Consider the following 20,536-nt stretch of genomic DNA (forward strand, 5'->3'; position numbering starts at 1 on the left):
AACAAGTAGCAAATATTTTCCTCAAGACTTTTATTCAGGAAATGAGTCAGTTTACTAGAAGGAATTTATTTCCTCACTATGAAGTACTTTTCCTTTCCACCAAATATTTCCTGATATTATAGAAGACTTTCATGTGATTCTTGTTGTATCTTTGAACAGCTGGATGCAAATTGTGTCACCTCCCTGCCCACACACTAAGATAAAGTCAACTACTGATGTGGCTTCCCTATTTTTCCTTTTTCATCTGCGGCCCATTTCTTTTTTCTTCTATATCTTATCTCATTGGCCTGATGGTCGGTCCACCACTTTGGTCCAGACGGAAATATTTGACTATTTAATTGATTAAAATTAAATTTGGTACAGATATTTGTGGTCCACGGAGCTCCTCACTTTTACTCTAGCGCCACCAGGAGGTTAATATATTTTGGTATTGAAGTGAAGATTTGGTAAACATTCATTTCTTTGGTTTAAGACCAAATTCCTGCAAAACAAATGACATTACCATCAGCCTCAGCTGTATATCCATCCATCGTCAACCGCTTATCCTGCGTACAGGGTCGTGGGTTCAGCTGTATGTTTAATGCTAATTAGCAATGTTAGTATTTTTACACACTAAACTAAGATGTTAGACATGGTAAACATACCTGCATCAGCATGCTATTGTTCTCACTCTGAGCCAGTTAGTATGCTCATGTTTGCATTTATCTTAAATACAAATATATAAGTACGGCCCCACAGCTGCTAGCATGGCTGTAGACTCCTTGTCTTGTTTAAATCTCTGAAATTATGTGGATATTGTTTTGTTTTTTTTTAGGAAAAATGAAGATCGCAGCCTTCAATGTCCAGAAACTGGGACTGGACAAACTCAACAATCGGGTTGTGCGGACAAATCTTATCAAGGTAACTTACTGTGCTGGATCAGGGTGCGATAAAATCCCTGATGTTAAGTATATTGATTTATTATATTTCATATTTTTGTGATGCTCACACTGTGTGAAAATACAATGAAAAAGGAGCTATGTTTTGTCATATGACTACCACACTGTGTGACATCAGCTCAGATTTGGTGGGACACCTGCACAGTTTCTGTAAAAAGTATGTATTGTTGTTAAAAGAGTCAGAACTGAAGAAAAAATGTCTTCTAGTATCTTCTACCAAGTCCAGTTGCCCTTGACCTCAACCTTCTTTGGATAACTATGACCTGGATGACTGAGAACCTTCACAGACATCTTTAAAAAAAATGCTACTCCTACAAACACATTTTATTATTACTGTATTTGGCTCTGTCTCTTAAATATTAGTATTCATTTTCTATTAACCTTTTTCACTGAAGACATTTTGGCATGAAAATCTAAAATAATGAAAAAATGATGTCTGAATTCCATTTAGCTGCTCACGTTTCAGGGTCCTGGTGTTGTTCATGCTGGCTCACTGGCTCACAGTCACGGCTTACTGGTCAAAAGAACAGAGTTCATCATTAATGTTGTAACACCCGGGCTTTTCCTTCTCCTGTGACGAGTCAAATTACTGCTGTGAAAAAGTTCTATTGTGTTCTTGTTGCTCTTTCAAACATGTTTATTTATTGTTCTATTGTATTCATCTCTATACATCTTCCACTTTCAATTCTAAGTCTGTTCTAAACTAATATGTAACGCTGGTGTTTTTTTCATACTTTATTTCATTATATGAGCTAGAGGTGTGTTGGCTTTGTTTGTTGCAGATTGTGTCTCGGTACAGCGTGGTGGTGTTGCTGGAGGTGATGGGTCAGGGTGGCAAGGTCATGGACGAGTTCCTCACAGAACTTAAGAACGATAGGTGAGTTCTCCACATGGACAGATACAGTGCTTCCCAGGGGCGTTTTTGGAGATAAACAGCTGAGCAGCAGATGCTACCAACATAATGAGATGACATCACTTATAGAAATTTAGTCCTGCTTAAGATTTTGAAGAAGACAGCTTTGTGCAACAGATGCATTAACACATCTATCTGAAGTCTGACTGTTGATTAGATCTAAACTACAGTAAAGGTGTATCTTTGTGAAACCGGCTGCTACTGAGTAAGTCAAAATAGCTGCTGTCATAAAGGTCTATTTTTCTAATGCAAGTGAGACTACTTAAATGCTTCAAAGAGTATTCACACTTTAACATACATTTATCAAGAAAAGCTGTGTGTCGCAGTTCCATTTGTTTGTGTTTTTGGACAGAAAGAACAGACATCAACCATTCAAAATGAAGTGCAGTAGATCTCTGGGACGAAGATCCTACAAGGAGAAGTTTGTCTTCTTCTACAGGTAAGAAGTGAATAAATCACCCCCACTGAAAAAATAAAACTAAATCAGTATCTGTTCATCGCAGTGTCATTAATTTTCACATGTCTGACACGACTCACCTCTGCCAAATCTGCACAATCCTCGAAATCTGTTGACGTAATAAAACATTTCATAAAAAAAAGTTGTAGTTGTAATTTGATCATGCTGCTGTGGCACCACCTATAGGTGAAATACAATCAAATCAGAAGTACAAATGCATGTGTGTGTGTGTGTGTGTGTGTCCACTAGCTAAGCCATGCTTTATTGGGTGTGTTTGTGCTTCCAGTTGTAAAGGACTTTGTGCTGATCCCAGTCCACACCAAACCAAAGGATGCGGAAAAAGAGCTGGACGCTCTGGATGATGTGGTCGAAGATGTGAGGCAAAGATGGCGCACTGATGTGGGTTAATAATGAAAAGAATAGAATAAATATAAAGTACTGTAGCAAAAATTTTAAAATTTGTTAACTAGAAATCTACTTGCTGTTACTGGCATTTTAAACTTGCATTCCTTAAAACAGGGGTTGGTAAATACTGTAAAATTGGCATCGGCCCAGTTTTGTTTAAGCCATTAGATGGCGGCTAGAACATAGTCAAATGATAGTTTAATACTAATTGTTAGAATGCCTCCTTTAGCTCAATCAGCAGTGCACAGGCCTCTAAATTAGGGGAATTTGTGTTCAATCCCCACAGTACACAAATACAATTTCTCTCCCTCTTCAACAAAGGAATTATGAAGAGACTGCTGAGCAGGCTGGCAACCAAACAATAAAGTTGTGGGCCGTAAAACCAAAACGAAGAGCTAAAAGAAGCTGACAAGCTCTGCAGAGCTGTGGGGTGTGATAATTATCATATTTCATATAATTTTTTTTAGTTTGTTTGACATAGAAAATAATTGTGAAGCCATTTCTAAGAATTTTCAGAATGTTTAGGTGTTGTTACATGTGGTCTTCACCGCGAGGCGGATCAGCTGTCCTGCCTGTCTCCCTGTAGCGCTTTTTTAGGCATCTAAATGGTACAGAAATTACTAATTTATTGCCCTGGCAACGTCGGCAGTCCTTATGCCTCCTTGCAACATGCCTAAGGCACATTCACGCAAGTGAGCAGAGACCCTTGGTGACCTGTAACCTACCGTTGTTGTTGTAGTAATTTGGATTTTTACAGAATTATCTTTAAAGTATAGTGTCCTGAAAAGGGCATGTTTCTTTTTCGTTGAGTTTAGTTTGGTAGTATGCGGATAGGAGCAAACCCATAATGTCAGACTTGAGGTGGGGAGGCTATGGCTATTGGCTATAAACAGTATTACTGCAGATCTGGTAGATAATCTGATCCAAAATGAATCAGTTGTTTGTTATTGTACTTCTGTGTGGATAATATACATTACTTAATGTCCAGAATATTTCCTATATTAACTGTTGACTTATGACTCTGGAGGATTTAAATACAATTGACTGTTATACTTTTATGTTACTGATGGTGTTTGTGGTGATAACTTATGTTTATGTTTTTCTGCAGAACATTATGATTTTGGGGGATTTTAATGCAGATGGACGTTACCTCCCCAAGAAGAAGAAGAAAAAGCTGCTCATTTACTCTCCTCCGTACCAGTGGCTGATAAACGATGATGTCGACACCACGACAAGTGACAATACTGACCACACCTATGACAGGTACCTTTACATCTTGTTTTGTAACTACAAGACATTAAACTTCATGTCAACTGAGGAAATATAGTTTCTTTTACTGAACTTACAACACAACAGAAGTAAGTGGAATTTATTATGTAGTGTTTACAGCAGTGAAACACATCATAAAATATTTCTAGGGATTGAAATGTCGGTTCTTCTGTTGGTCCACCACTTTTGTCCAGACTGAAATATTCAACAACTATTGGATGGATTGCGATGAAATTTGGTACCAATATTTCTGATCCTAAGAGGATGAATCTTAATGACTTTAGTGAGCCCATGACTTTTCATCTAGCGCCGCCATCAGGTCCAAATCTTAATTTGTCCAAATACCTGTAAAACAAATGTGCTCAAATAAACCCGATTGTGACTACATTTTCTGCCAACAGTCTTTCGACTTTCAGAACGCTTATGACCTGTCTGATGCCAAAGTAAGACTGACAAGTTGCATTGAGGTTTTGGACTGAGAGTATTTACAAAATTTTAATAAAAAAACATTTAAAGTAATTTTTCCACCTTACTGGTCTGAAAAGAGATTTTTGACTTGTTTTCTCTCGGACTCAAGACATCAGTGACCATTACCCTGTGGAGGTGGAGCTGAAGGAGCTGGACGGGGATGATGACGATGATGAGGATGACGATGAGGAAGAAGAAGAGGATTAACATCAAACAGATGAGCCCAGAAGACACCCAACAAGAAGAACGGTAGTATTTTATTTTAACGAAACTGTATCAGTAATTGATTCCTTCACGTGTGTGTCTGTGTCTGTGTCATTTGTCTGTTTAGACACTCTACAATGAGTTTATCATCAAAAAATCATGGTCTTAGTTTAATTCATATAAAGTTTATAATGAGCAGGAGTGTTTGTTGTATAAACAGGTAGTCGAAACCACAGCCTTACTCTAACTAACCTTACCTAACTAAAGTGCCTTTGTTGACTAAAACTAACCACATGCAGGACTGAGGATACGATCCTCAAAGGCACGTGTTTTTGTACGGCGACCATCCAACCTGATCACCTCCCTACAACACCTGGATCCTACATAAATGCAGCACTTCCAACATTACAAAAATATTACCTATGATCAGCAGTAGACGAAGTATTCAGATAGCAATACCGCACTATAAAAGTACTCAATTACAAGTAAAAGTTCTGCATTGAAAAAGCCACACTACAAGACCTGCTCAGCAGCAAACAGCCGACAGACTCAATTAGCGATTAGCTGGATCATTTAGGTATTTCCCTCATAAGCTGGAGACTAAAAACAGAGCTACAAGAGAGAGAGAGAGATCATGTTTCTCTGTAAATACTGGAGGTCAACACATAATTCAGTTATTGCAAGTTTAAGCAAAAACATGCAGGTTTTAACAGCAAAAATGTATGTAAATATATTTAGGCTACTACAGGTAGTAGTACTGAAATACTGTGTGGCATGAAATGTGAAAGAACCTCATATTTGTAGGTACTTTCTTGAATAAATGCACTTAGTAACATTTTACCACTGCCTGTGAATTATAATCCAAACCGCAAGTTTGGGGAAACAAATACAAGAAGCTGCTTGTTTGTCTGTTTCAGCCTGTGAATGCTGTCGTTTTTTAATTCTGCCACAAGGGGTCATCAAAGTCAGGAGCTTTAATTATGGCTGCTGGTCTCAGATGTTGACTGAAGCTTCTCTAAAAAAAAAAAAAAAACTTGACTCAACAGTTTTTTCTGTTTTGTTTTTGTCTTTTTGTAAATTAACCACTAACAGTCAGAGAAGGAAGGATGTCCCTACAGCTGCAACGATAACCTCAAGATGATGACACATACGCAGATGCATGGCAGAGCACATTAGCCTAAACACATACAGCATTATATCACTACTTACTTATAATCATCCTCATATTGCTTATGGCTTTGGATTTGTATTATCTGAAATAAACTAATCATGAAAGGTTTTTTTGTGCTTTCTTTGTTTTTATATAAAGACTGTTTCTGTTTCATTGAAAAGTTCTCTGCTGTGTTTAGTTGTTCAAAAGAGAACATGGCTGTTTTTAAAGGCTTGGTTTACTCAAATTACACAAATTATCTTTTACCTCTTGTGGTATAAACTGTCCATTGTAAGTTTAGGACATGTGGCTTGTTTAATGAAAATCAAACACAGATGCAGGGATATGACCTACACTTAATAGGGATCAGCAACAATACGATCTTATATATTGTAGTACAGTTTTTAACCACATATTGAAGTAATTGTTTCCACAGTTTAGCAGTGACTTCGAGTAAAATGTCGAAACTGCAGAGTGACAACAACTTTTTGAAAAGCAGCTCATAGTTTCTCCTCATAAAACCACTTATAGATTTTACATTTCTGTTCATTTATAGATTAAACAAACATGATACATCATGTTTTTGAGGTGTATGGTGTATTATCAAACTTTGGCTGTATCGGTACTAGCTGTTTCCCCCTGCCTCCAGTCTTTATGCAAAACTGACAACGTCCAGATACAGCTGTGTACACGTGAAATTTATAATGATCTTCTCTCTGAAAGAAAGCAAACATGCATATTTCTTCATGAAGGAATACATTTTAGTTTTGATTAAGGATCAAGGTAATTCATTTATCATGTTATAAGGTTGTACAACGAAATGAATCCCTTCATGCTACAGAAATCTAACATAACAGATAATCAAATATAGGCTAGGCTACATTAAAATATGGGAACATACAGAATAAAATACAAAATAGCCATAAGCTATATTCATACACGTGCTCACGCAGGAAATTATTCTGCAGTAATTTAAATTTTGCCTGGGAGAATGTAAACAGCAGCAACAAGATAGTCATGATAATGTTGTGTTCCCGCCCCATCCAGGCAGCTATTGGTCGGTTTCCACAAAGGTGATATTGAAGACTGCATCGACTTCGTGAAAAGTTGAACATGTTTTAGCAAAAGGACCCGATGAGGCAGACCTTCCGTCCTTGTAGTAGGCTATTTTCTCTTTGGATGCTCTCTACTTTTAGGGTCACAAACGCTCAGCAGCTGGTAGGGATGGATTTTACCTTAAGCTTTGTTGTGTTATCATCTGACTCTATTGGTTTGCTCTTTGCGCCGTTTTGGAGCCAGGCTTTGTGAGGTTAATGTTGCTTAGACACGCTGCCGACAGGGAGAAAAGCAAGCAGGCGAGAAGGGGAACAGGTGAGCGTAACGTGGTGCCCCCTGGGTAATGCAGTTTATTTAGGAACCCAAGGAACCTGAGATGGAAAGGGAAGAAAATACAGACAACCTGGGAGAAGCGCTGGAAAAAGTCGCGGTAGGCCTACACCAGAGGCTTCACTGCGACCAACTTCATGAGGTTATCTGATTACCCGTTGCTTGGCCAGCCTGAGTCCTTGACAGGTATCGTCCTCTCCTCCTGGGCGATCAGCACCCGCCTGGTCCGGTACACCTGGCCTGGTGGATGCTACTCCTAAAGCCCCTGCTTTTTAATCCAAAACCTACTTTTCCGGTGACCGTAGGCCATATAGGCCTAGTTTTTTTAGCACAAAAATCTAATAGACCTGATCCGATTTTCAAGCCATAAATATAGGAAACACTGACCGCATTTAATTTTTAATCTGTCCGATGTGTGTAACCAGGAAGTTACTTGACTGAATCAAATAATAAGCCTATAGACCAAACCGATTTTAAGGCAGGCCTAATGAATATAGCCTATGAGCTTGAACGTCAATGTTTTTTTCCCCCTCAATAAAATATTTTGTAAAATGTCGCGTTAAAAATCTTCACTTGCGTGAACAGATAAACTCTTACAAGAAGCAGGAAGTATAGGCTACTGTTGCCTTGGATACAGAGAGACTGCGGAAGGTGAGCCACGTTTTTGTTTACAATGGTGAAAATTAAGTTCGCCGAATTAAACTAATAACACTTCATATCATGCTGTTTGCCATTAGGCCTCAGAGACCAACGGGAAGATTCTCAGGAAAGATCTTTAATGTTCCCGTTTGGATACACACACAGTGAGTTAACGTTAACAATGTGTGCTGCAAATTGAGCCTCGTTTTTATTTTCCCAAAATACTTTGTTGTTGAATTGTTCTAAATGTTCAGGATGGTAACTAATAATAGTAGGCTTATCGTGTTGAAGAGATTTTTATTGTATTTGACGTTTATTTGCACTTCAATACAATATTTTGTCCACACATGTTTACTTATTTTAATTTGTTCTTTTAATCCATGAAGTTGGTGCTTCATACTGTGACTGCATTTGCATTGTTTTCTTTTGTGTGTAACCTGCTTTTGGAGGCATAATTTATTTTTGAGGACTGAATAATAAACATATATATATGGTCTACATATGTACGGTTGTTTAGATCTATTTATCTTTTGAATTAAAATTTTAAACACATGAATGTAATAAACTGTAAGATAGGCTGCTGCAATGTTATTTAATGTTAATAATGTAAATAAAGTAGACAAAGAAATGGCAATGCTAGGTTGATGCTATTCAGATGTGTGTGTCAAACAAGTCTGGACACACCACTGAGTTAGAAAGAGCAGCACCTGCATGGCAACCATTGCCATAGTCAAATAAACTGCCAAATAATCTGTTTTCTACAGAGTTTGCAGACAGCAGAGTGCTGTGGTGTTTGAGGTAAAGGCCCAGCAGCTCTTACAGGCAGGAAACACTTACATGTCTTGATAACGTAAAGCGACTGTTTGGTGTGTTATAGATTGCAGCATGCTGTGTGTGTGTTTGTGCATGTGTGTGTGTGTGTGTGTTGATGTGTGTGTGTTGATGTGTGTATACCAGTTTTGTGGCCAACAGAGACACTTCCTGTTTCTCAGGGCTTCTTCAGTTGCCCTGTTGTCAGCAGAGTTCAGTATCACTCTGTCTGCTGATAGGAACTGCTGCCACTTCATTTTGTGTATTTCAAACAGACTGGTGAGTTTGTTTTACTTTCTACACTTTTCTGGACTGAAAAGTACTTTTGAATCTTTGTTTTTACTTGGTATTTTACACTTGATAAAACCTCTAGTAACTTTGTCCGCGTTCGACTGAATGGAAATCCGAGTACTTACAGAAAAAAAACCTGCTTTCAGTTCAGTTTCATTTTAAAGACCGCAAAATGAAACTGAATTGCTCTTTGTTGTTGTCTTTCTTTTTAATCATCACAATGTACAGTTTTAAGGGAACTTAGGTATGAAGTACTTTGTTCTTTTACTGTACTAAATTTCAGAGGGAAAAATGTACTTTTCCCTCTGAACCACATTTATTTAACAGCTGTTGTTACTAGTTACTTTACAGGTTTAAGAAGCTAACACCAAACATGCCATTATCTTGTAAAATATGAGATGAAAATGCCCATAAAGTTGTTTAAATTTGCACCAGCTCGACTAGCTGTGATGTTAAAATCCTACTTGTATTTATTGTAATGCAGTATTTTCAAATTGTGGTATTTTTTAAGGACTTCTTCCTCCACCAAGCATTATTAAGGTTTCAAAAAAGCATTCAGCCCATTCATACCTATATCAAAAACAAAAAACTGCTTGAAGACACGTGTTAAATAAATCGTGATCTTACAGAAGTTAAAGTGAAATCTTTTAAAGTCTGATGATGTTCCTACCTGCATGTGGAGGTAGTGTCTCATTATGCATAATACTTCCTCTCAACTTGATTAAGGTTGATTGTAAAACAAATATTCAAAAATGTTTTCTGCATGATTCCCTTTTCACTTCAACTCTTATCTTTATAAATAAAGTCACCTCTGCTGTATGCTGAGGCCATTATCACAGGTCTGACCTAGATTAGATTTACTGTTAAAGTGTCACGCCGACATTTTCACTTCCAACAAAACCAGCTGCAGTGTTTTTTTTATCAGTGTTGATTTTTTAGTTTCACATGCCTCAATTTCTTTTTTATTTTGCATCTGTTCCCCATTTTCTCCCTCTATCTATATTTTTTTTCAATTTGTACAGCATGTTCCTTTTATTCATCTTGTAAAACATCACAAATCACCTGAAGTGAAAAATGAAGATAGCTGCTTTCAATGCAAAGAACCTGGGAATGAAGAAAACCGCAGACCAGGCTGTCGTCAAAACCCTCACCAAGGTAACGCCTTGATTATTACTTTATTGATAGGACACTAATGATAATGACAACATATTCACCCAGTAGGCCTATGTGCAATGCGTAGCATTAAAACAACATGTTGTGTTGCTTCTAGATCATGTCTCAGTACAGTGTGGTGGTGATTCTGGAGGTGGTGGATAAGAGCGGTAAGGCCATGGAGAAGTTACTTCAAGACCTCAACAGGTGAGTTCTCTGTGAAACATGAGCTCTTTTTTTCTTACATGTTAAACATTTCTGTTTTCCACAATTTAACAACTTAGAATATTATAATGAAGCCCCAAATAATTGAAAAAAAGTGCGGTTGATTTGTTAGTAAAAGAAACATGATGACAGACAAGGAGCACGCCTGAATAAAAAAAACTAAATGATGTCTGGCAGAGCCTTAATTTCAGGCCAGCAAGTATAAAGAGGCTGAGTAGCTGTAATGTTAACAGAAACATTTTGATCTAACAGAGGAAATACTGATGATATAGCTTTCAGTTTGTCTGGGAGTTGGAACTTCAACACATGAACTCATTAAAATCATCATCAGGTCAAACAGTTTTACTTAAGTTTATGACTAAATAAATACCTACAAAACCAATGACATCCCCCTCTTCTTCAGCTGTACTTTGTGTTTAGTGCTAATTAGAAAATATTAACTATGATGATAGATGTCATTTACACTGGTGGCGCTGGGAAATGTCCCCTCCACATTTTGAAGTGGCTGATTTTTTTCCCCCATTACTTGAAAGCATTTGTTAAAAATGTTCTGAAAAATAACTTGCACCAAGAAATATTAATTAACAAATTAAAATGCTTTGAGAAAGGTGTATTTGCACAATAAGAAAACCTGCAATACAATTTGAATATAGTTTCCCTTCATATAAAAATGACATTTCCCCCGTAAATTGGTGCAAAAAAATGTCACCACCACCATGTCGTTGTGGTATTTAAAACCACAAACTTAGTAAAATGTAATTACACATCTGACACACAATCAAACGTCATGTAACATTATAGAACTCTTCTTTGGTGTTGTTTCTGTTTCCCCTCAGCTCCAACCAAACCCGTCCCTACTCCATGACCTCCAGCAGCCAGCTGGGACGAGACACCTACAAGGAGAAGTTTGTTTGTTTCTACAGGTACAGAGAGCCTAGCTTCACTGTCTACCCTCTAAAGCAGTAGCTCACTCGAAAATAAAAGCCATTATGAAGTGTAGCCATATGTTTGCAGCACATGTAGTTCTCTGGTGCTGGTTATGATAATAGCATGTATTGAAGAGAGGTTGACGGCACTCTAAGCTTTTATTACAGATGGTCTTTGTCAAAGCAAGTTCATGACACGTATACAAATATATCACTGTCTTGTTACATATGTGTGTGTCTCAGAAAGGATGAAGTGAAGCTGACAGATTGTTACCAGTATGAAGATAATCAAGTTGGAGATGTGGACGCCTTTGCCAGAGAGCCCTTCGTTCTGCGCTTCAGCTGTCCAACTACAGGTCGGTGCTCCACACAATCTCTGTAAATATTATATCTTTTTGTCTGAAAGCATTCGTTTGTTTGTATACTGTGTCTGTCTATTCCAGTTGTGAAAGACCTGGTACTGATCCCCGTACACACCAAGCCAGAGGACTCGTTGAAGGAGCTGGACGAGCTGCATGACGTGGTCGATGCTGTCAGGAAGAAGTGGGGAACTGATGTAGGTTTGATAGTTTGACTCTGTACAAACCAAACATGTGAGGGTGGAACGAGTTTGTTGCGTTCGTGACTCAGAATTTACTGCCTGACTCCGATTACACCTTTTTCATGGTATTCAAATGAAATTCAAAGCAGGTTAAATTTACAACAGAATGTTTTTCACTGCTGCTATAACAACAGATTTGCTTACCTAAATTCTTACAAAACACTGAACTCAGAGTCACATTTTGGGCTCTATTTCTGTGTAGCAGCTCAGTGTATCAGGGATGCAATTTTGTTGTGACGTACTTGGATGCAGGGTGGGATCAGAAAGGCTGTGACTTCCATGGCAACACTATCAGTCTCTTTCTCACACTCAAGTTGCTCATCACAGCCACGTTTCTACAGCTGTCGAATGCAACTCAATGTTCATTTACTCAAGTAACTGTACGACTGCAATTTTGACATACTTTTATTATTTCAAGGGGAAATATTTTACTTGACACAATTGACACAAAAAATGTGATATCCTTAAATAATATGATGCAGTACTAAACTACTAATCTAGCCAGTGGTCTAGAAAGTTTCTTAAATTGGCTATAAATTGATGATTTACAACATTAAAATGCATTTATATGAATTGTTAGTGAAAAAAAATGAATAATATAATATACTATATTAATAACACTGAATAATGAGTACATTTGATACTTTTAATTGCATTTTGCTAATAATACATTTATTTTCTGTCCAGCTCTGCAGGACCATGAGTTATTCTGACCCTCACCTGTAACACACACACACACACACACATGCAATCACTGTACAAAAGTCCTGGTACTGTTATTTAAAGACTTAACTTTAAAACTTAACACCGAACCACTGGAGGTCAACAAAAACAAGTTTTTCAGGGGCGATTAAGTTAGTGTTTAATGGATGCCAACTTTAGGAATGAGCATCAGCATCAATAGAACAACTTATGATAAAATAATTGAAGTAATAAATTCCCGAAAAGATTTGTTTCTATCATGACATCTAATTATACAGATTATTTCTTTCGCAGAACATAATGATTTTAGGGGACTTTAATGCAGATGGACGGTATCTCTCCAAGAAGAAGAAGGATACGATCCGCATCTGCTCCGCCCCTTACCATTGGCTGATAGCTGATGATGTCGACACAACGTCTAGTAACCTTAATGACAACACCTACGACAGGTAAGCCACATCTCATTGCATATTTTTATCTTGTGTAATTGATAAATTGTTGTTAAAGACTGTGATGCATCAACAGGATCGTGGTGTATGGACAGACCATGCTGGACGGCGTCGTCCCCGGCTCTGCCAAGTCTTTCAACTTCCAGAAAGCGTTCAACCTGACTGATGAGGAAGTAAGGGTGACTCATGTTTGTGTTGATCAGTACAGTTTAACACCAGGGCCAGGGTATTGAGAATATTTCTTTAATTGCTTTACAAGACCCTCGGTGTGAGTGACCACTACCCTGTGGAGGTGGAGCTGAAGACCAACAAGAAACAGAAAGCACCAAGACAAAGGAAGACAGCTGTTCCCGCAAGGACAACATCCACCAAAGGAAAAACTCAGAAGAAAGGTATCACTCACACATATACTGTGTTTATATTTGGCTTTCACCTTTTTGCATTTCACATTTTGCATGAGTGGAATAATTAAATGAAAAGAATGAATGCATCATACATGATCACACTTCTATTAGATTCCATTTAATTCAGTTTGATCGATCACAGTATCAATACACTGTGATGCACAGTGGTGAAAGAAGTACTCAGATGTTTTAATTAAGTAAAAGTACCATGCAACAATTTAAGAATACTGTAGTTACAAGTAAAAATACAGAAGTATTATTATATCAAAATATCACAAGTAAAAGGACTTAAAAATGTGAAAAATATGAATTATTATTATTATATTACAGATTTTAATGCTGATGCATCAATTTTAAAGCAGCATTTTACTGTTGTAGCTGCTCAAAGTGGAGCTAGTTTTAATATATGAAATCATCGGAAAAGTTTAGTGGGGAATTGTCTTTGTAGTGGAACATCTGAGAAGGCCAACCAAACACTTTGTAAGGCTGTAATGCTGGAAACCAGTGGTTTAATCTTGTTTCATAAACGTATGTTTATGTATAATCTTAATCTGTATCAGATGTACAACTTTGGTAAAAAATTACTACATAAAATTAAAATAAAATAGAGTTACAGTGCAGTAATAAGTTCCCTTAAACATTCATCAGTAACTAATACTCACAGACAGAATAATTAAACCCACCATTAATGCTTTTAATGTTTGAATTTTCATTATTTACTTTACATTTCAATTGTGTTCTGTTAATGTGAATTAAACACTAACAGGACCACAGAAGAAGAACACTGAGCCAGCAGCACCACAGAAGAAAGAGAAGACAACAAAAGGGAACAGAGGACAGTCATCAGACGCACCAACAAAGAGAAGACGTTTGAACAAATGAAGAACAGACTTTAAAGGATGTTGCATCAATCAGTAATTTTAAAGATGTCTTACTGTTTCAACATTATAATGTGGAGGGTGTTGCAGCTTTGATACCAGAAAGTACAAAAAACCTCCGAAATAAATCTACTGTGACACTTTGATAAAATAAAAAAGGTTTAAAGATATCTGCTTTAAAAGCAACCTATAGTCAGAGAATACAAAATGACAAAGAATCTGTACATTCTTTGTCAGAAGTGTAAATTATATTTTTTCTAGACATTTGTATTCATGATGAGCTTTTTGTCCAATTGGCAAAATGAAATGTCTTAATGTTTAAACATGCATATTCTGTAAATTAATGTAAAATGGAGACATCCAGGTGGGCCCTGATAGAAATGGTCACCCTTCCAAAATTCTCCTGATCTGTATGTTGATGAGCAGTTGAATGCGTTATGAGAGATTAGTTCTCCAGCTCCCGGAGTTTAAAGGAGGTTTAGATCCTCCAAATTTTCACCATTACCGCTGAACCTGTAACATCGCTAGACTCGTCTGTTGTAACACTTTTTTATTGAACATTCATTCAGTGGTTGTTTGTGCTATTCATCTCAAACTTTGATAAAAAGCTACCCATATTCTTATTTAAAAGAGTTTGTTATTTAGACATCGACAACATAATCCCAGAATGTGGGATTACTGTTGCAGCGTGTTTCTGTTTCTCCAGTAACACACCAAGGTGTCTATAAAAGACAAATAAAATAAGCATACATAAAAGAACGGTTTAAATTAAATAATTGGCCTTTTACTTTGATAATTGTATAAAAGAGACTCATGAACGCTGGGCGAAGTTTAATGTGATTTTGACTGACAAAGACCAAGTCTGGGAAGATGTAGATTTAGAATAGTTTATTGCATGGTATGGAGGTGAGCCGAAATGATGCAGGGATGGGGAAATGTTCGAGGGGTGATGGATGAAAGGAGGAATGGGGTCCGTGGCTTTTGGATGTAGGAGGGGGTTTGGGGAGGGATGTGAAAACTGAGTCAAAGGAGAAGGGAACGAAAAAGGGGTTCTTAAGTACTTTAAGAGCAGTGAACACTATCCGTCTACATTGTCAGCAGTAAATCAGTACTTTGGAATGGACACACCCATGTGAAGTGACAACATTCAACAGAGGAGGTCTGAAAAAGCTCCACCCCTCACCTGCCTACCCAGAGATAAACCAGGAAACAGTTTGTTCCCCTTCTTCACTTCACTTAGCTTCAAGAGAGACACGCGGACTGAAGAAGAGATGATCAGACTCACCTTCAGACCAAGCTAAAGACTTCTTCTGAGCTACAGGAGAAAAAATAAGAAAACTACAACACTGCTGCTTCAACCTGCTGACGCTCCACACACTGAAGGTGAGTTTGACTAAAAACACGATTCAAGGTGAAAGTTAGAGGAGGGAGGGGAGCTAGGACTGATTGTCCTTTCTGTGTTTTCAGCTTCACTCAGAGACAAAATGGCTTCCAGGTCAGTGGAGGAACTCTGTTGTCCAGTCTGTCATGATATTTTTAGAGATCCTGTTATTTTGTCATGTAGCCACAGCTTCTGTAAAGACTGTCTGATGAACTGGTGGAGACAGAAACAAGCACGTGAGTGTCCAGTTTGTAAGAAAAGATCTTCAAGGGAAGACCCACCTTGTAACCTGGTGTTGAAGAACCTGTGTGAGGCCTTCTTTTTGGAGAGAGATCAGAGAGCTTCAGAGGCTCTCTGCAGTCTGCACTCTGAGAAACTCAAACTCTTCTGTCTAGACCATCAGCAGCCAGTGTGTGTCGTCTGCAGAGATTCAGAAAAACACAGCAACCACAGATTCAGACCCATCGATGAAGCTGCACGACACACAAGAAGGAACTTCAGGAAACTCTGGAGTCCTTAAAGGAGAAGTTAAAGGTTTGTGAACAAGTTAAAGTGAAGTTTGATCAAACAGCAGAACACATTAAGGTCCAGGCCGACACACAGGAGGCAGATTAAGGAGCAGTTTAAGAAGCTTCACCAGTTTCTAGATGAGGAAGAGGAGGCCAGGATGGCTGCACTGAGGGAGGAAGAGGAGCAGAAGAGTCAGATGATGAAGGAGAAGATGGAGGCTCTGAGCAGAGAGATAGCAGCTCTTTCAGACACAGTCAGAGCCACAGAGGAGGAGCTGAGAGCTGAAGACGTCTCATTCCTGCTCAGCTACAAAGCTGCAGTGGAAAGAGTCCAGCAGCGCCCCCTGCTGGATGATCCACAGCTGCCCTCAGGAGCTCTGATAGAGCAGGCCAAACACCTGGGCAACCTGACCTTCAACATCTGGAACAATGACGAGGTCTCTTACACTCCTGTGATTCTGGATCCAAACACTGCTCATCCAATACTCATCTTGTCTGAAGATCTGACCAGCGTGAGACGAGGAGAGAGACAGCAGCTTCCTGACAATCCCGAGAGGTTTGAGAAATACTGGTCTGTTCTGGGTTCTGAGGGCTTTAAGTCAGGGACTCACAGCTGGGATGTTGATGTTGGAAACAGTACAGACTGGGAAATGGGTGTGTTAGCAGAGTCTGTCCAGAGGAAGGGACTCATACAGTCTGGATTATGGGGAATATGGTTCAATAAAGGTAAATACTCAGCACGGTCACCACCAGCTCCAGTCACTTCTGTAAGAGTCCAGACGAAGCCCCAGAGGATCAGAGTGAATCTGGACTGGAACAGAGGAAAGCTGTCGTTCTGTGATCCTGATACTAACACACATACACACCTTCACACACACTTTCACTGAGAGGCTGTTTCCATACATTACAACTGGGGATGAACTGAAGATATCCCCAATGAAGGTCTGTGTGACCGTAGAACAAAGCAGTTAGAGATAAAGATTACGGTTATATTCATTATGTTTATTTCTTAAAGGGGAAAGTCTCAGAATTTAACCTGTTCAGCTGCACCAGCTCCCCCTGCTGTCTCATTATACCAAAGATATTTTTGTAACATATAGACAAATATGTCACCACCTAAAACATTTGTGTTGTGTAAAATCATATCCACAAAAATACAGTGTTATTTGCAAATACACACAATTTAATCTGTACAATTTATTTGTGTATATTTACAGATCTCTGCAGTACACATTGGACATAATTACACAAATGTGTAAAAAGAAAGTTACACATGTAACATGACCCACAAATTGACAGGAAGTAATCTGCAAATGTGTAAATACAGTTTTGTGAGTACACATCACCATGTGTTTTTGTGGATATGATTTTATACATCACAAATGTAAAAATACACATTTGCAGATAGTGAAATATTTGCGCATCATTGTACACATTTGTAGGGGTTACAAATATTAAAGTCCAATTAAAACTTCCATAGTTGTCGACCTTTTCCTATTACAAATTATTTCACTTAGTTTCTGCTCTTTAAGTTTGGTATGTTTAGCCTTTTCTTTAATCAATAATGTGTCATTTTAAATTGGAGCCGTGAAAACCAGCAACTACTTTGTATAAACTGAAAAAAACAATTTCATGTGTTCAATAAAACTTTATTTTAAATGCTAGTCCAAATCATAAAGTTTCCAACATTAAAATGAGTAATTACAAAGTATACGTATGAAATATTTGTACAATGTTCTGTTTGATGTGATAAAGCGATGGCACGGCAAGCGTTTGTGTAATCTTGTGAGACTTGGTGCAATTCAAACACGGCAGTGCACAGCTAAACAACATTTCATTAAAATAAATAATCCGCCAATTAACAAATAATAGTAGTCAAACCACACTGGAGGACCTCGAGGATGAGTGTTTGGAGGACCTTGAAGTTTACATTGACCAGTGTTTTCACCAAGTGGTCATGGGGAAATGAATGAGAAACCGCACTGAAGACTCACCTGGAGCCATAAGCAGAGGTAGCGTGGGAGAGGTAATGACTGAAGCTAACGTTACTGAAGCTAATATCAAAACACTTACATGAGAGGATGATGTGATAAAAGAGCCAGGAGTTGTTTAAACACATTAGGTGATATATTATATATATATATGGGGGCAAGATGGCTGCTGGTTAGGAGGGCTGTGCAGTTCAGCTCTGCAATCTATCGAATATCTCAAAGACAACTTGACATCCAAGTGTTTGTTCATGATCTGCACATAGATGTTTAAGTAATGCTTGAACTTGCAGTATTATACCTTCTAAGCACTTTTTTACAACATGTGCTTGGGTAACCAGCAAAAGGCCTACTGAATTACCTGAAGTCTCAGCAACTAACAATCAGCAACAGATAAGCCTAATGCGTCTGATTGGAGATATGCAACAACTGAAAGCGATCATTAAAGAAAAGGATGAGAAGAAGCGCTGGAAAAAAGAGTGGAGGACCTGGAACAGTACACAAGAATGGTTGATGTGGTGATATCTGGACTTGAGACTACTCATCGCACTTATGCACGGATAACAGCAGGAGACAATGAAGGGGAGGACGCACCACCAGGTGAACTACTCTCACTTGAGCAGCAAGTTATTGAGTTTTTCAGCAGTAAAGACATTTAATTGGACAGCAAAACTATAGCTGCTTGTCACACAATCCCACAAAAAAAAGAATGCAAGCTTACAAAAACAGAAAAATAGACCAAATATCATCATCTGATTTGTGAGTAGAAAACATAAAATTGAGCTGTTAAAAGTTGCAAAAAAACTAAAGGGCACAGATGTGTTTGTGAACAAACATCTAACCAAGAAGAATGCAGAGATTGCTCATCAAGCAAGGATTCTGAAGAAGGAGGGAAAAAAAATACAGGTTACATGGACTAGGAACTGTAAAATAATGATAAAACTTAATGGTCCACCGGAGCAGGCTAAAGGGTTTTTTCACTGATTCACTTCAACAGCAGGAGCATGCAAAGTAATTTTTTTAAAAATTAAAAGTTACTTGCAAACCTTCAAGGAGAAATTTAGTGTGGTAGCGATTTCCGAAACTTGGATCAGTGAAGAAAAAGAACTGTTGGATGGTTTAGATGGATATAAATGTTTGCCCAGAATAGGTACAATAAAAGGGGGGAGTGGTGTTGAATTGTTTGTAAGGTCTGGTTTAAAATGTAAAGTTATTGTTAACATGACATTTTCTATTGATAATTTGATGGAATGTTTATCTGTTGAAATTAAGGGCAATAGATCTAAAAATATGTTAATTAGTTGTGTTTATCGGTCCCCAGCTTCCTGTATAGATAAGTTTAGTAAGACAATATCAGAGATGCTCGAGAAGCATAATGAAAACTTTACCTTTGTTTGTGGAGATTTCAACATTTATTTATTCAAATCTAATGAGCATACTAAAATATCAGAATTTGTTAATACTATGTTTAGTTTAGGTTTCTATCCATTAATATTAAAACCAACTCAAACGATAAATAAAGATAGTGCCTCATTGATTTTTAATATTTTCATAAACAAATCTAATGTGAAAACAAAAAGTGGACTTTTAGTAACATTTAAGAATGGGAAAACAAAATTTAAATTTAGTTAGATTAAAATTACCTGGAGCTATGAAAATAGAATTATTAAATTATAACTGGCAAAATGTTAATGTTAAAGATGTTAATGATTCATATAATGCATTCTTGGAAATATTTACACAAATTTATGATAATCATTGTCCTTTGAAAAAATGTAAATAAACAAAAAAATAGGTTGTCACCTTGGATGACAAAGAGTTTAGAAAAGTCATGTAAAAAGAAGAACAAGCTATATATGGATTTTATTAAGTGTCCAACCAAGGAAAAAGAGGAACAGTATAAAAAAAAACATATATATATATATATATATAGACTAACATTAGTACTAAGAAAGCAAAAAATAGGATTACTATGACCAGCTATTGCAAAAATAAAGACATGATATAAAGGGTACTTGGAGGATCATCAATAACGTAATGAAAAATCATAAAGACAGAGACTTCCCATTGTGTATCAAACATAATAACACAACAGTAGAAAATAAAGAGGCTACTGTTGATGCCTTTAACCAGTATTTTGTTAATATTGGTCCAAATTTGGCTAATGAGTGTAATGGGAATTCCAAACATGTAACCCTGGACTCAGGGAGACTCATCTCTGATGTGGCACTGAATCTGTAAACGTAACAGTCAAAATATCTCTGTTTTCTGTGTTATCCAGACTTCAGGGACAATGTGTCTCTGTGGGATGATATGATTGACCCTAAAGCTGGGTAAATAACAGGCTCACGGAGCTCTCCTCACTCATTCGAGCATACGTACATGTACACG

At 37.6% G+C, this 20,536-nt stretch overlaps 1 protein-coding gene across 4 annotated transcripts; it reads left to right on the forward strand.

The window, feature by feature from the left end:
* Positions 1-6,913: 6,913 nt before the first annotated feature.
* LOC119886272 (deoxyribonuclease-1-like) lies at positions 6,914-15,026 on the forward strand. 4 transcript variants are annotated; one of them, XM_038696900.1, is made up of 12 exons: positions 6,914-7,841; positions 7,928-7,993; positions 8,822-8,918; positions 9,953-10,085; positions 10,201-10,289; positions 11,144-11,230; positions 11,477-11,589; positions 11,677-11,789; positions 12,831-12,985; positions 13,062-13,158; positions 13,245-13,377; positions 14,156-15,026. In XM_038696900.1, the coding sequence occupies exons 4-12, from the start codon at positions 10,005-10,007 to the stop codon at positions 14,269-14,271; spliced, it is 984 nt and encodes a 327-aa protein (XP_038552828.1). In that variant the 5' UTR covers positions 6,914-7,841; positions 7,928-7,993; positions 8,822-8,918; positions 9,953-10,004; the 3' UTR covers positions 14,272-15,026. The 4 variants fall into 4 exon arrangements, with proteins under 4 accessions (XP_038552828.1, XP_038552825.1, XP_038552826.1 ...); XM_038696897.1 differs by having other exon boundaries at positions 7,928-8,918; XM_038696898.1 differs by having other exon boundaries at positions 6,914-8,918.
* Positions 15,027-20,536: the final 5,510 nt, after the last annotated feature.

This window comes from Micropterus salmoides, unplaced genomic scaffold (assembly GCF_014851395.1).
Source record: "Micropterus salmoides isolate LMB-PRFRI ecotype aquatic unplaced genomic scaffold, ASM1485139v1 Ms_hic_scaffold_4, whole genome shotgun sequence".
In the NCBI taxonomy this organism is placed as follows: domain Eukaryota; kingdom Metazoa; phylum Chordata; class Actinopteri; order Centrarchiformes; family Centrarchidae; genus Micropterus; species Micropterus salmoides.

Coding starts and splice junctions, on each gene's coding strand:
- LOC119886272 (XM_038696898.1), top strand. CDS start 10,005: ATGAAGATAGCTGCTTTCAATGCAAAGAACCTGGGAATGAAGAAAACC. Junction 11,590..11,676: donor CTTCAGCTGTCCAACTACAG/GTCGGTGCTCCA, acceptor TGTCTATTCCAG/TTGTGAAAGACCTGGTACTG. Junction 13,378..14,155: donor AGGAAAAACTCAGAAGAAAG/GTATCACTCACA, acceptor AAACACTAACAG/GACCACAGAAGAAGAACACT.